The sequence below is a fragment of the Alosa alosa genome, chromosome 15 (assembly GCF_017589495.1).
Source record: "Alosa alosa isolate M-15738 ecotype Scorff River chromosome 15, AALO_Geno_1.1, whole genome shotgun sequence".
NCBI classification, from domain to species: domain Eukaryota; kingdom Metazoa; phylum Chordata; class Actinopteri; order Clupeiformes; family Clupeidae; genus Alosa; species Alosa alosa.
This window is the reverse complement of record NC_063203.1, coordinates 26,906,863-26,918,306: the sequence shown is the minus strand read 5'-3', so window position 1 is coordinate 26,918,306 and position 11,444 is coordinate 26,906,863. Positions and strand designations below refer to the sequence as shown.

Genomic DNA, 11,444 nt, shown 5'->3' with positions numbered 1-11,444 from the left:
GACGGAGATGAGAAATCCACACATCTACAGGACACAGGGGGCAGAAGATCCACAGAGGCCACTTGGCAGGGGCTTCTTCGAGCCCTGCCAAGTGGCCTCTGTGGATCTTCTGCCCATGGTATCATTTTCTTAACCATGGGCAGGGTAAATTTAGCCGGGCTTTGCGGGCTTCTTTGTTTGCGCAATCCCTTTAATGAAGGCAACGAGCTTTGGTCATCTGAAGCCTACACACACACACACACACGGAGCCATAAACTTTAAACACAACACATCAACAAAGCCGTGTCCTCTCAGGAGCATGACACTCAACGCAGTGACCCTATGAGTGGACAAGTCAAGCAAACAACAAACATGCTGCCTGGTGAAAGCCGATAAATATAAAACTATACGTAACTAGAGAAAAACACTCCGCGATAAAACAACAATAGTGGCAAAATGTCATCGACTGATCAAATAAACGGGACCAAACAGATATTGGAAAAAGCAAAAAATGTTTCGCTCGATACCGTTAAAACAGCAAATGGTTGTGAGGGATGAGCGTGTTGCCTGGGGGCAGGAGTGTGTGTGTGTATTGACCGCAGTGCGAGGGCCATAGCTCTCAGTATACATAAAACGTCCTGTGAGGGAGAAGAGAGAGTGTGTGGCAAGGCCACTGCACTGGCCCACTGACACTAATGGTCATTCCCACAGAATAGACCGGGCTGACAGGGTGAGGAGCGGCCTGTCTCAGACATAGGGACAGAGAGGAGAGAGACATCACAGAGGACAAGTCTGTGTCTGTGTGTGTGTACGGTCATCTTTACCCACTAAAGAACACAGATAAACACTTAGAGTGTTTAGAGAACCGGATTATATGACTACTTTATGGAAGCTTCACAGTGACTTGACACTATTTTCGTGTCATTTTCGTGGATTTCTTTTCTTATTTTATACATGTGACTATATTAATGTTTGGTGGGTCACAAATGAGCAATAACATTGTTTCTTTATCACATCGGTTACAGCCATATGTGATGTTTTATTGACTCCAGATATGTAAACAACAGTCGAAGGCATAATACAGTCTGTAACAAAATTATTAAGAGAACAGAATAGTGTCTGTGAAAAAATAAATACACTCAAGCAATTAAAAGAAAACCAACGTTTGTCTCATTGGTAATTCACATTGCCTTCATTCAGCTGTATTTACATAAGAGTGCGTAAAAGAAACAACCATACATACACACATACGCTCACACACACGCGTGCACACACAAACCATACATACACACATACGCTCACACACACGCGGGCACACACAAATATCTCCCACACGGGCACACACATTTGTGCACACACACACACACACACTCTCCATCTCCCACATGGATGTGTGCACACATACACACACATATCAGTATTTACATTACGTACAGCAACGTCTGCATCCTACTCCATTTTCGACATCTCAAATTTTGTTGCCATGGTCTCCTACAGAAAAAGAAAGTCACAAAAGAAAGATGGAGGATTAGTAAATCTGTATGGCCATTGGGACTACTGAACATTCCAATCCACCATTAGAGATCATGAGGTTCATAGCTTCAGCTAAATGCTTTAACCAAAGTTACATCACAGCCTCTATAAGCATCATGTACATCCAGTGCAAGCAACCTTATATAAATATTATGTAAATATTTGGATGGGGCCGTCTGTGATTCACAACAACAGCAACAACAACAGCCACCACAGTGGCAACGGCGAGAGAGCACCAGTGGTAGTTGGCTAATCCTGGCAGTCCGTATGGAGGAGCGGGGGCTTGACTAGCCATAAGGAGAGAGAGTGAGTCCATGTGGAAGACAGAGGGGGGGATCTGGGAGATGTGAGATCATCGTGGCCAAACAAAGCCCCACCCCCTTTCCCTCCCCTAAACCCCACAACCCCCTCCCTCCTCCTCCTCAACCTCTGCGCGCCTATTGTTCACGACGGGAGCAAAACAAGCCAGGGAGCGGGAAGGGGAGGGGTGGAGGGGAGAGGGGGAGAAGAGAGGAGGAGGGAGAGGGAGGTGGGAGAGGGCTTGGCGAGAGACAGGGGATAAACAGTGTGACGTGACTGGCTGGCTTTGAGCGCTCGCTTGGACTACTTTCAGACTGTGACCAGCGCTGCCACCTGGTGGCCGCAGCTGGTACAACACAAGGGGGGAGAAGTGGGATTGGAATGTCTTACCTCATCGGAATCCAGCAAAGGGGGCAATGCACTGCAACAAAGACAGAGACATTTTTAGACTGAAGAAAGGCAAATAGACAATTTAATAATAATCACACGACCAAAAGGTCCAACTACAGCATACTCTCTTAATAGTGTTCATCTAGAGCCGGCATTCCTGCACTTTTTTTGCTTTGGGTGATGCTGCCATAGAGACTACTTACAATGTTACAAAAGCATTAATCCAACATTTTAAACTATCCAAGTTTTCAACTAATGTGCAATATATGCAATATTCTCACTCTGGGTCTAGAGTGCATTCAAAGTATGCGGCCATTGAACTGATATGGTCAATGATGAAAATGAGTCAGTGCAAAATCAAGAGAACAGTCTTATCAAAGGTTACTTTCCCAATCTTTTCTCATTTTCCACCCGAGTCGTTTTGGCACACCTTCACCTGCACACCTTCCCAATCTTAAAGCAATGTAGCACTCCACACAGAATAAGACAAAGGCTTCACACACACACAGACACACACACACACAGACACACACACACACACACACACACACACACACACACACACACACACACACACAGCCTGCACTGCAGTGGACTGCCTTGTGTTGTGTTAAACTGCTTTCGGCCATTGTGCGTAATTACAGCTGTTGATGGCCACTGGCCGAACGCTCGGCCATTAAGCACAGGGAGACACTGCAGTGCAGATAACTCGCTTTGCTCGCTTCACATCTCCACTCCTCATCCCTCGCCTGCCGTCTCGTCTCAAAGACTTTTCATTTTCTCCATCTCCATCTAACTTCACTTATCCAAGAGAATTTGTTCCAATACTCATCTATCAAATGTCTATCACTTTATTAGACTATAATTTATCAACATAATCAATCCGATGTTTCTGAAGACGGAGCAGATTTGAAACAGGCGGTAAAGTTAATGGTGTCCTTCATTAGCTTAGCATGGTGAGACGGAGATACTGGGCTCTTCAGGAGGACGCTAAAGGCAGTCAAGGGGACTTGAGCAGGGCACAACGCAGGCAGAAACCATGGATGGATTTTAGTTGGCAAAGCAGGCCTTGTTGCCGCCACCCACTTGACACCAAAAGTTAAATGTGTTGCCTCTAGATATCTGCTCTCATTACCATGTGCCAAAGTCACCTGCTGTGTCCCTGTGGGACTTCCTGATAATCTGCTCTGTCCCCCTCCAAACTCCATTCTCAGGTAGGGCCTATGGTGTCTCTCTCTTCCTAAACTCTATTCTCAGGTAGGGCCTATGGTGTCTCTCTCTTCCTAAACTCTATTCTCAGGTAGGGCCTATGGTGTCTCTCTCTTCCTAAACTCTATTCTCAGGTAGGTGTCTGTCCCTCTCTGATGGTATCCATCTCTCCCTGGACTGTGCCTCTTCCTGCCTCTCTGGCTGCACCCGGGTCGTTAACGGTACCGCTACTCACACGTCAGCCATGGACGAGGGGATATTCTCCTCCACCCACTTCAGATCCTCGTCCTGCAGACAAGAGCAGAGACAGAGTGGAGCTCATCAGCAGCAACACAAAAAGAGCAACAGCAAAGAGAGAGAAAGAAAGAGAGAGAGGGATGGAGGGATGAAGGGACAGTAGGAAATGGAGGGCAAGAGAGGACAGCTATGAAGGATGTGAGACAGATACAGATGACAGAAGACAAATGCAACGCCATCATATCACCTCACTTCAAAGTGATGCCAAATCCAACATCAATGAAGCCCACAAGAAAAAAAACTCAAATAGTCAAATCCAATCAGATCATCAACTGGAAGACATCATCCAATCAGATCATCAACTGGAAGACATCATCCAATCAGATCATCAACTGGAAGACATCATCCAATCAGATCATCAACTGGGAGACGTAAGAAGAGGGAATGCAGGTGCTGTGTTTGAAATCTTCGCTATTTCACTATGATCTTCACAAGTGCATATTTCACTATGATCTTCACAAGTGCATATTTCACTATGATCTCTACATACAAGTGCATATTTCACTATGATCTTCACAAGTGCATATTTCACTATGATCTTCACAAGTGCATATTTCACTATGATCTCTACATACAAGTGCATATTTCACTATGATATTTAGATAAAAGTGCATATTTCAAACACAGCTAAGGACAGAGATGCTGGAACAGGTGAGCAGCTGGACAAACCCATTGTCAGGAATCGCCCTGGTAACCAAACTAATTCTGACTGGTTGTGTTGATCAGCTGACCGGCAGCCGATTGGGTGCTGGCAGCAGGCAGGTTACTGAGCCAGGTCTTCACTGAGGCTTCGCCAAATATTTGAACAACATCATTACTGTTTGTGCTGGGTGTGTATGGTAGTGGCATGCTATTAGTGGGAATCCGGTTTGTGAAAATCAATTAGTGGTGAATACACCTGAATAATACATCTTATTTATAACACATACTAAAAAAATAAAATAAAATAAATCAATGCCACACTGCCACTGTATTTTTTTTCTCTGGCAGCCGTGCTGAGAGCGGACTAAATGAAATTAGAATGGGATGTCACCGGTGCCGAGACCAAAAATGATTTATTGCACATCTCCGCCCACACCGATTAAGCCCATCTGGTCGCTTGTGGGCTGGGGAAGCTTCGGGCCCGCGGCGCAACACTGAGCGTGTGCGAGAGTGGCGAGGGAGACGGTCTGACCGTGCCCAGATCAGATGTCAAAAACATGGCAGATGCTGGCTCAGAATGAAGGACTGACAACTGATTAAGCTGCTCTTCAACTGGTAGTGATTTAGTCATTCATTATTTAGTTGTTCTTGGGATGACATTGTTCCGTAATATTGAAATAACAATGGGATTTGAACAATGAACATTTTAAACTTTATCTTTAAAAAAAAAAGGGCCCACCAAGACCCTGTCTTAAGATGGCCGCCCACAGCTAGCATGTGCGGACACTACGCTTACCACTGTCTGACTCTCTGGGATGAATACTAAAGAAATGAGACAGAGAGAGGGATAGAAGCTGCTTAAGATGGAAAGGGAGAATGGACAAGCAACAAGAGAGATCTGTGGTACAAGAGAGCACTGGGAACAAGTATGCACTACTGTGTTACAAGAGAGCACTGGGAACAAGTATGCACTACTGTGTTACAAGAGAGCACTGGGAACAAGTATGCACTACTGTGTTACAAGAGAACACTGGGAACAAGTATGCACTACTGTGTTACAAGAGAGCACTGGGAACAAGTATGTAGTATGCACTACTGTGTTACAAGAGAGCACTGGGAACAAGTATGTAGTATGCACTACTGTGTTACAAAAGAGCACTGGGAACAAGTATGCACTACTGTGTTACAAGAGAGCACTGGGAACAAGTATGCACTACTGTGTTACAAGAGAACACTGGGAACAAGTATGCACTACTGTGTTACAAGAGAGCACTGGGAACAAGTATGTAGTATGCACTACTGTGTTACAAGAGAGCACTGGGAACAAGTATGTAGTATGCACTACTGTGTTACAAAAGAGCACTGGGAACAAGTATGTAGTATGCACTACTGTGGTACAAGAGAGCACTGGGAACAAGTATGTAGTATGCACTACTGTGGTACAAACATGTTTGCTCTGATATAGCCATGCCGATAAAGCTAATCTGAATGGAATTGAATTGAATTGAAAAGTAAGAGTGAGAGATGGACTGTGTGGAAAACTTAAAAAATTAGGGGATGAGAGAGAGAGGGGGGGGGGGGGGGGCACTTACCACTTTATTGGGCTTGGCAGTTCCATTTGTCTCTGCTTTCATTCCTCTCATTTTCACCCCCTCTGTAGAGCAGAAAGAGAAAGAGAGAGAGAGAGAGAGAGAGAGAGGCAGATAGAGTTGGACAAAAGAGAGGGAGAGAAAAAAATAATTTCAGGATGAGGTGATTCATTCCTTTCTCTGACTGGCTCATTCACTCTCTCTCTCTCTCTCTCTCGCTCCTCTTTCAGAAACACAGCACCATGCAGAAATCATCCTTTCAATGCAGTCAGAAAACTCTCTGCTTCCTTAAGTCGTATGTTAAACAGTCAGCCCTTTCTCTCAGAGGGCGTCCAGGGGTCACCTAGAGGTCAAAGGTGACACAGGCCACAGCAAAAAGCCGCATTTCCCTCCGATAGAATGGGACATTAACATCCGAGGATGAAGTCATTTCGCACTTTAGAAAATAGGGATTTGTTTTACACAGCTTCTATATGTCTTCTATAAGTCCCTTCTCACGACATGCCATCTGAATTGAAGTCACTCAGAGCACCAAAAGCACTGAGCTCTTTCAGACATGGAAGCCATTATGGAGACAGGATGTGTGAAATATCTGTGGCCTGAAATACTTCAAATCATTTCAGAGATTCAGAATCACTGACCCACTTCCACAGAGAGCTATTGTTAGATTGGACAAGTCCACCTAGTCTCTCTCACTGAGTGTGTATGTGTGCGTGTGTGTGTCTGTGTGTGTGTGTCTGTGTGTGTGTGTATCCAAAAGGGTGCTGACTGTGTTGGCATGTCTCCTGCATGCAGTGTGTATTTGTGCGTGTGTGTGTGTGTGTGTGTGTGTGCGTGCGTGTGTATGTGTGTGTCTGTGTGTGTGTGTGTCTGTGTGTGTGTGTATCCAAAAGGGTGCTGACTGTGTTGGCATGTCTCCTGCATGCAGTGTGTGTTTGTGTTTGTTGTGTGCTTGAGTGTGCTAAATGACGCGTGCAAACGTGTGTGTGTGTGTGTGTGTGTGTGTGTGTGTGTGTGTTCACCAAAGGCTTCGTTGACCAGCTGCTCCTTCTCTTCCTCATCACTCTCCTCGTCCACCAAAGGGCTGAAGGCGTACCTGAACCAAACAGAAATCCAGGCCAGTGTTAGCATTAGCATACAACACTAAGCCTCCTCATGTCTGCCCCTGGTTCAGCATCTGTGCATCTCAGAGTGGACATAGGGATCTCAGAGTGAACATAGGGATCTCAGAGTTGGCATAGGGACAGAAGAGTGGACATAGGGATCTCAGAGTTGACATAGGGACAGAAGAGTGGACATAGGGATCTCAGAGTGGACATACGGACAGAAGAGAACACAGTACTGAAGAACAATAAATACTCACTATGATATATTCATGTAATATGCTGCGCGTCAGGGTTCTGTTCTGTCGGGACGTTTTTTCCGATAATTACCGGCAGACAATACATTATCCCGATTATTATACGGCTACTTGCCAAAACGAGAAAAGAAACTTAACACAATGTGTCTTGACTTGGCTACTGTTTTGTGGCTTCCGCTAACAAAATGAATAGTTCGCCACACAGATAGAACTTGACAGTTTCCGATCTTGCGTGGCAACGTCTTACTAGCTTTCACTTTCAATGAAATTCCATTGCAATAAGCGAACGGGCTTCTTGCGGAATGATATGAAAGACGTGAATCAAAAGCACAAAACCCGTTGCTTTGTAGCGGTAATTATATAGATTTAACAGACCTCCAAACGTTGGGAAGGCCCATTCATGTGAACCTTTCCTACACAAACATTCACTGTTGCCAAGGAGACCTAAATGACATGTTTGATTGGCTCGCAGGACCCTGCAGGCACTGATGTCAGTCTGATAAGTGTATCTTCACACATTCTGGACCGTTCCAGTCCATTTACGTCAGAAGCGAACCGCTAACGATGCTGAAATAACGTGGGATGGAAGATCTTCACTGTCACTTTGAAAGGCAAAGCGCATTGGTTAATGCTGCATATAGAGACTGAGATATCTGCACTGATAATATAGACTTTATAAGACTGAGACCAGCAGGGGAGGAGAGGAGAAGAGATTGCACTAAAACAAGGAGAAAAGAGAGGAAAAGAGAGGAAGGAGATGGGAGAAGAGAAGAGAAGAGGAGAGAAGAGAGGAAAGGAGAGGTAGGAGATGGGAGAAGAGAAGAGAAGAGGAGAGAAGAGGAGAGGAAAGAAAAGGAGAGGAGAGAAGGGAAAAGAGAGTCCAGTGCAGAAGTGAGAGAAAAGTGTTGACACGCGCACACACACACACACACACACACACACACACACCCCCTTGGCAAAAGGAAGACTCCCCACTGTTGTAACACAGAGTCCTTAAAACCTGCTAAAAGCCCAGCGTCCCAAGTTTGCAGGCCGGTAGCCATGTCTTAGGCGCGCCTCTGGCGTCTAACCAAGTACTGCCTGCTGCTCACGTGTGACATGCAGCAATTTAAGAGCTCAGAACACACTTCTATTTCTTGCCTCTCAGGTTGGTTTCACCCTTTTCAACTGCAAATGGACGTTTCAGTGCTCTAGTGTCAGTGGTCACGGGTCAGTGTTAAGGCCCATTAACACCAAGAACGATAACGATAACTATAAATAAATATCGTTCTCGTTAATATGAATGAAGACGTTCACACATAAACTATAACGATAACGACATGAAGAACGATATCATTGGGGATCACTTTCAGAGCGATTTTCAGAACGATAAAAAGATAATAGCCAATCAGAACTCATCGAATTTTAACCGTCTCATTCATTAACACAAGGAGAGACTTTGTTTATCGTTGTTCAGTGTGAATGTTTTTATCGTTATGGTTATAGTTACCGTTATCGTTATCGTTTTTGGCGTGAATAGGCCTTTAGCCCATGAGTGTTCTAGTCTGCCCTTCACCAGACCAAGCTCAATCTTTTAAGATTGGACATTGGTCTGGGGAGTCCGCTATGTATTTTCTACTGCACAAGAGGTGTGATCAACGGGCATAGTTCAAATGACTCTGTACGCAATTGGATAGTCATTCAGCAATCTGACCAACGAACTGGACCGCGACGTTTGCAGAGTGACACGTAAACTCCAGGCTCTCCCGCTATCGTCATCGTTTTAGACCTGCCAATAGCGTGCCAGGTGGATAAGCCAGCTTGTGATTGGTCCCGGCAAAATTGTAACGGAAGCAGCTGAAAAAGAAGTCCAGGTTTCCAGCCTGAGCTGCAGGGCGAAAAAGAAATGGCCGGCGGATCAGGCTGGGGTCACCCAGCCTATGAGTGTTCTGCTCTGGATGCACCCTTTCAGCTTCCTTCCTTTGTGTCCTTAAGAGGATGCGACTTGTACTTTCTCTTGTGTGGACTTGACCATGGTCAGCGTACATTCAGCACAAGTGCACACTTCTAAGGATGTGAGAAACACATGCCCTGTCTCCAGTCATGCAGCCATTAGTGCACTTCCTATCCTAGAAACCAAAGCCGCTCTGTGTCCTTGAGCGTGTCCTTGTTTCGTCTCTGCTGCAGACAGACAGCGAGCGGCCCCGGTCATCGCGTTGCGGTGTCGTTACGCAACGCGCCAGGGACATCCAGACGAGCCTGTCAAGACGGACGACCGTTTACCCGCTGACCCCGTGACCCCGGTGACCTCTCACCGCTGGTTGTTGGCGGACGGCCTCCAGAGGAACATGATGACCAGCAGGATGGTGGAGAAGAGGAAGCGCCAGAAGGCATCGTCTATCCACAGCTCTCGCCAGTCCTGAGGGAGAGAGGGAGAGAGAGAGGGAGAGGGAGAGAGAGGGAGGAAAGGAGAGAGACAGGGAGGGAGAGAGAGGGAGAGAGAGAGAGAGGGAGAGAGAGAGGAGGGGGGGGGAGAGAGAGAGAGAGAGAGAGAGAGAGAGAGAGAGAGAGAGAGAGAGAGAGGAAAGAGAGAACAAAGCGGGGATATATAAAGGTAGAGAAGGGGGGGCAGAGAGAAAGTGAGGAACAGAGATAGAGGGAGTGGAGGGTGGAGGGGGAAAAGGAGGAGACAAGAAAGAAAGAGGAGAATATATAGACAGGTAGAGGAAGAACAGAGAGAAATGAAGATGAGAAGAAGAGACAGAAGGCAGTGTGGGAGAGAGAGGAGAGGAGGAGAGGAGGAGGAGAGGGAGGACAAGAGGGAGGACAAGGAGGAGGACAAGGAGGAGGAGAGGGAGGAGGAGAGGGAGGAGGAGAGGAAGAGTAGGAGGAGGAGAGGGAGGAGGAGAAGGAGGAGAGGAAGGACAAAGAATAAGATAGAGGGGGAGAAGCAGGAGGGAGCAGTGGGGGAGAACAGATGAAAGGAGAGAAGGAGAGGAGATTAAATGGGACAGGTGCCATGGCCAGAGGTGTCATCAGTCACACTACAACACCCACAACATCTTCCATAATGTGCGCGTTTATAAACATCTGAAGGATACTTACGGACTGGCATTTGGAGAACTTGAAGTTGTTGGTAGTCCATACGATAAAGATCACGGAGGCTGAGGGGCAGGAGGAGAACTAGTCATATACCGGACAGGGGACACGTTCTCGTCAAGGTCAATGACAAGGTCGTAAGCTTCTGTGTAACTCTATGGCCAGCACTGCTTTTGTTTTGATATCAGCAGGTGGAGTCATTTCTATTACCACAGCACAGAGAGTGACCGCTTTAATTAAACCTGGGAAAATTAATCTGACATGAAAACACATGAAAGAAAGGAAAAACACATTTAATGAAAAAATTGGATTCAAAAGCTCCCCTTTGATCAATTAATGGAGTCCAACTGGCATCACATCGCATTAGGAGTCCTTCCTACGTAAGGACACATCATGGCTGTGACTGTGGCCATTGAGTCTAACCGTTGGGCTACACCAGGTACATAAGGGAAGTGTTCTGTCCAGAGAGTGTCTGCTTCAACAATTAGCTATTTGAAAAAATTAGACCAGTCTTTTAAAAATGCTTTTAAAACTCTGCAAATGGGATGCCTCAGTTACGAGCCTGGTGCAGCCTGCCTGTAACCCGGCTAAGGACATTTAACATAAAAGAGTGGCGATCCAATCCAGTTTAAGACCGGGTTGGGAAAGCGTCTTTAGCTGACAGTGCTGAAATGCATGCTGGGTAGGAGTGAGGGAGGTGTGGAGGTGCGCAGCGTACCGATGACGGCGAAGATGAGCGTGTTGGTGAAGTGTCGGTACAGCGAGAGCTTCACCACGTTCCTCCGCAGGCGTAGCAGCTTCATGGTCTGGGCCAGACTGATGAAGATGTGGCGGACTGTCAAGGAATCTAGAACATTCTCTCACAGGTGACACTTTTACGTTCTCTTTCTGACTCTCAAGAAAGCTAGAACTTTCCCCCTGAAAGGCAAGTTTGCATTCTGTCTCTTCCATCAGGGAATCTAGAACATTCTCTATCAAAGGCAATGTGTTTTGTGTTCGGTCTGACTGTCTGACTGGATATACAGTATAAACAGACTAGATCTTTCTCTATTTAAGAATGTAAACCT

The 11,444-nt window shown here is 46.1% G+C and overlaps 1 protein-coding gene across 5 annotated transcripts in view; it reads right to left on the bottom strand.

The window, feature by feature from the left end:
* Positions 1–978: 978 nt before the first annotated feature.
* zgc:162698 (Transmembrane protein 87A-like) overlaps positions 979–11,444 on the bottom strand; it is a 27,200-nt gene continuing 16,734 nt past the window's right edge. For all 5 annotated transcript variants that reach the window (XM_048264455.1, XM_048264456.1, XM_048264458.1 and 2 more), the window contains 8 exons: positions 11,096–11,204; positions 10,384–10,442; positions 9,594–9,697; positions 6,962–7,035; positions 5,943–6,004; positions 3,647–3,699; positions 2,203–2,233; positions 979–1,470 (listed from right to left, as the gene is read on the bottom strand). In XM_048264455.1, the coding sequence (XP_048120412.1) occupies positions 1,429–1,470; positions 2,203–2,233; positions 3,647–3,699; positions 5,943–6,004; positions 6,962–7,035; positions 9,594–9,697; positions 10,384–10,442; positions 11,096–11,204 (534 nt within the window). In that variant the 3' untranslated portion in view covers positions 979–1,428. The remainder of the gene's footprint in view (positions 1,471–2,202; positions 2,234–3,646; positions 3,700–5,942; positions 6,005–6,961; positions 7,036–9,593; positions 9,698–10,383; positions 10,443–11,095; positions 11,205–11,444) is intronic.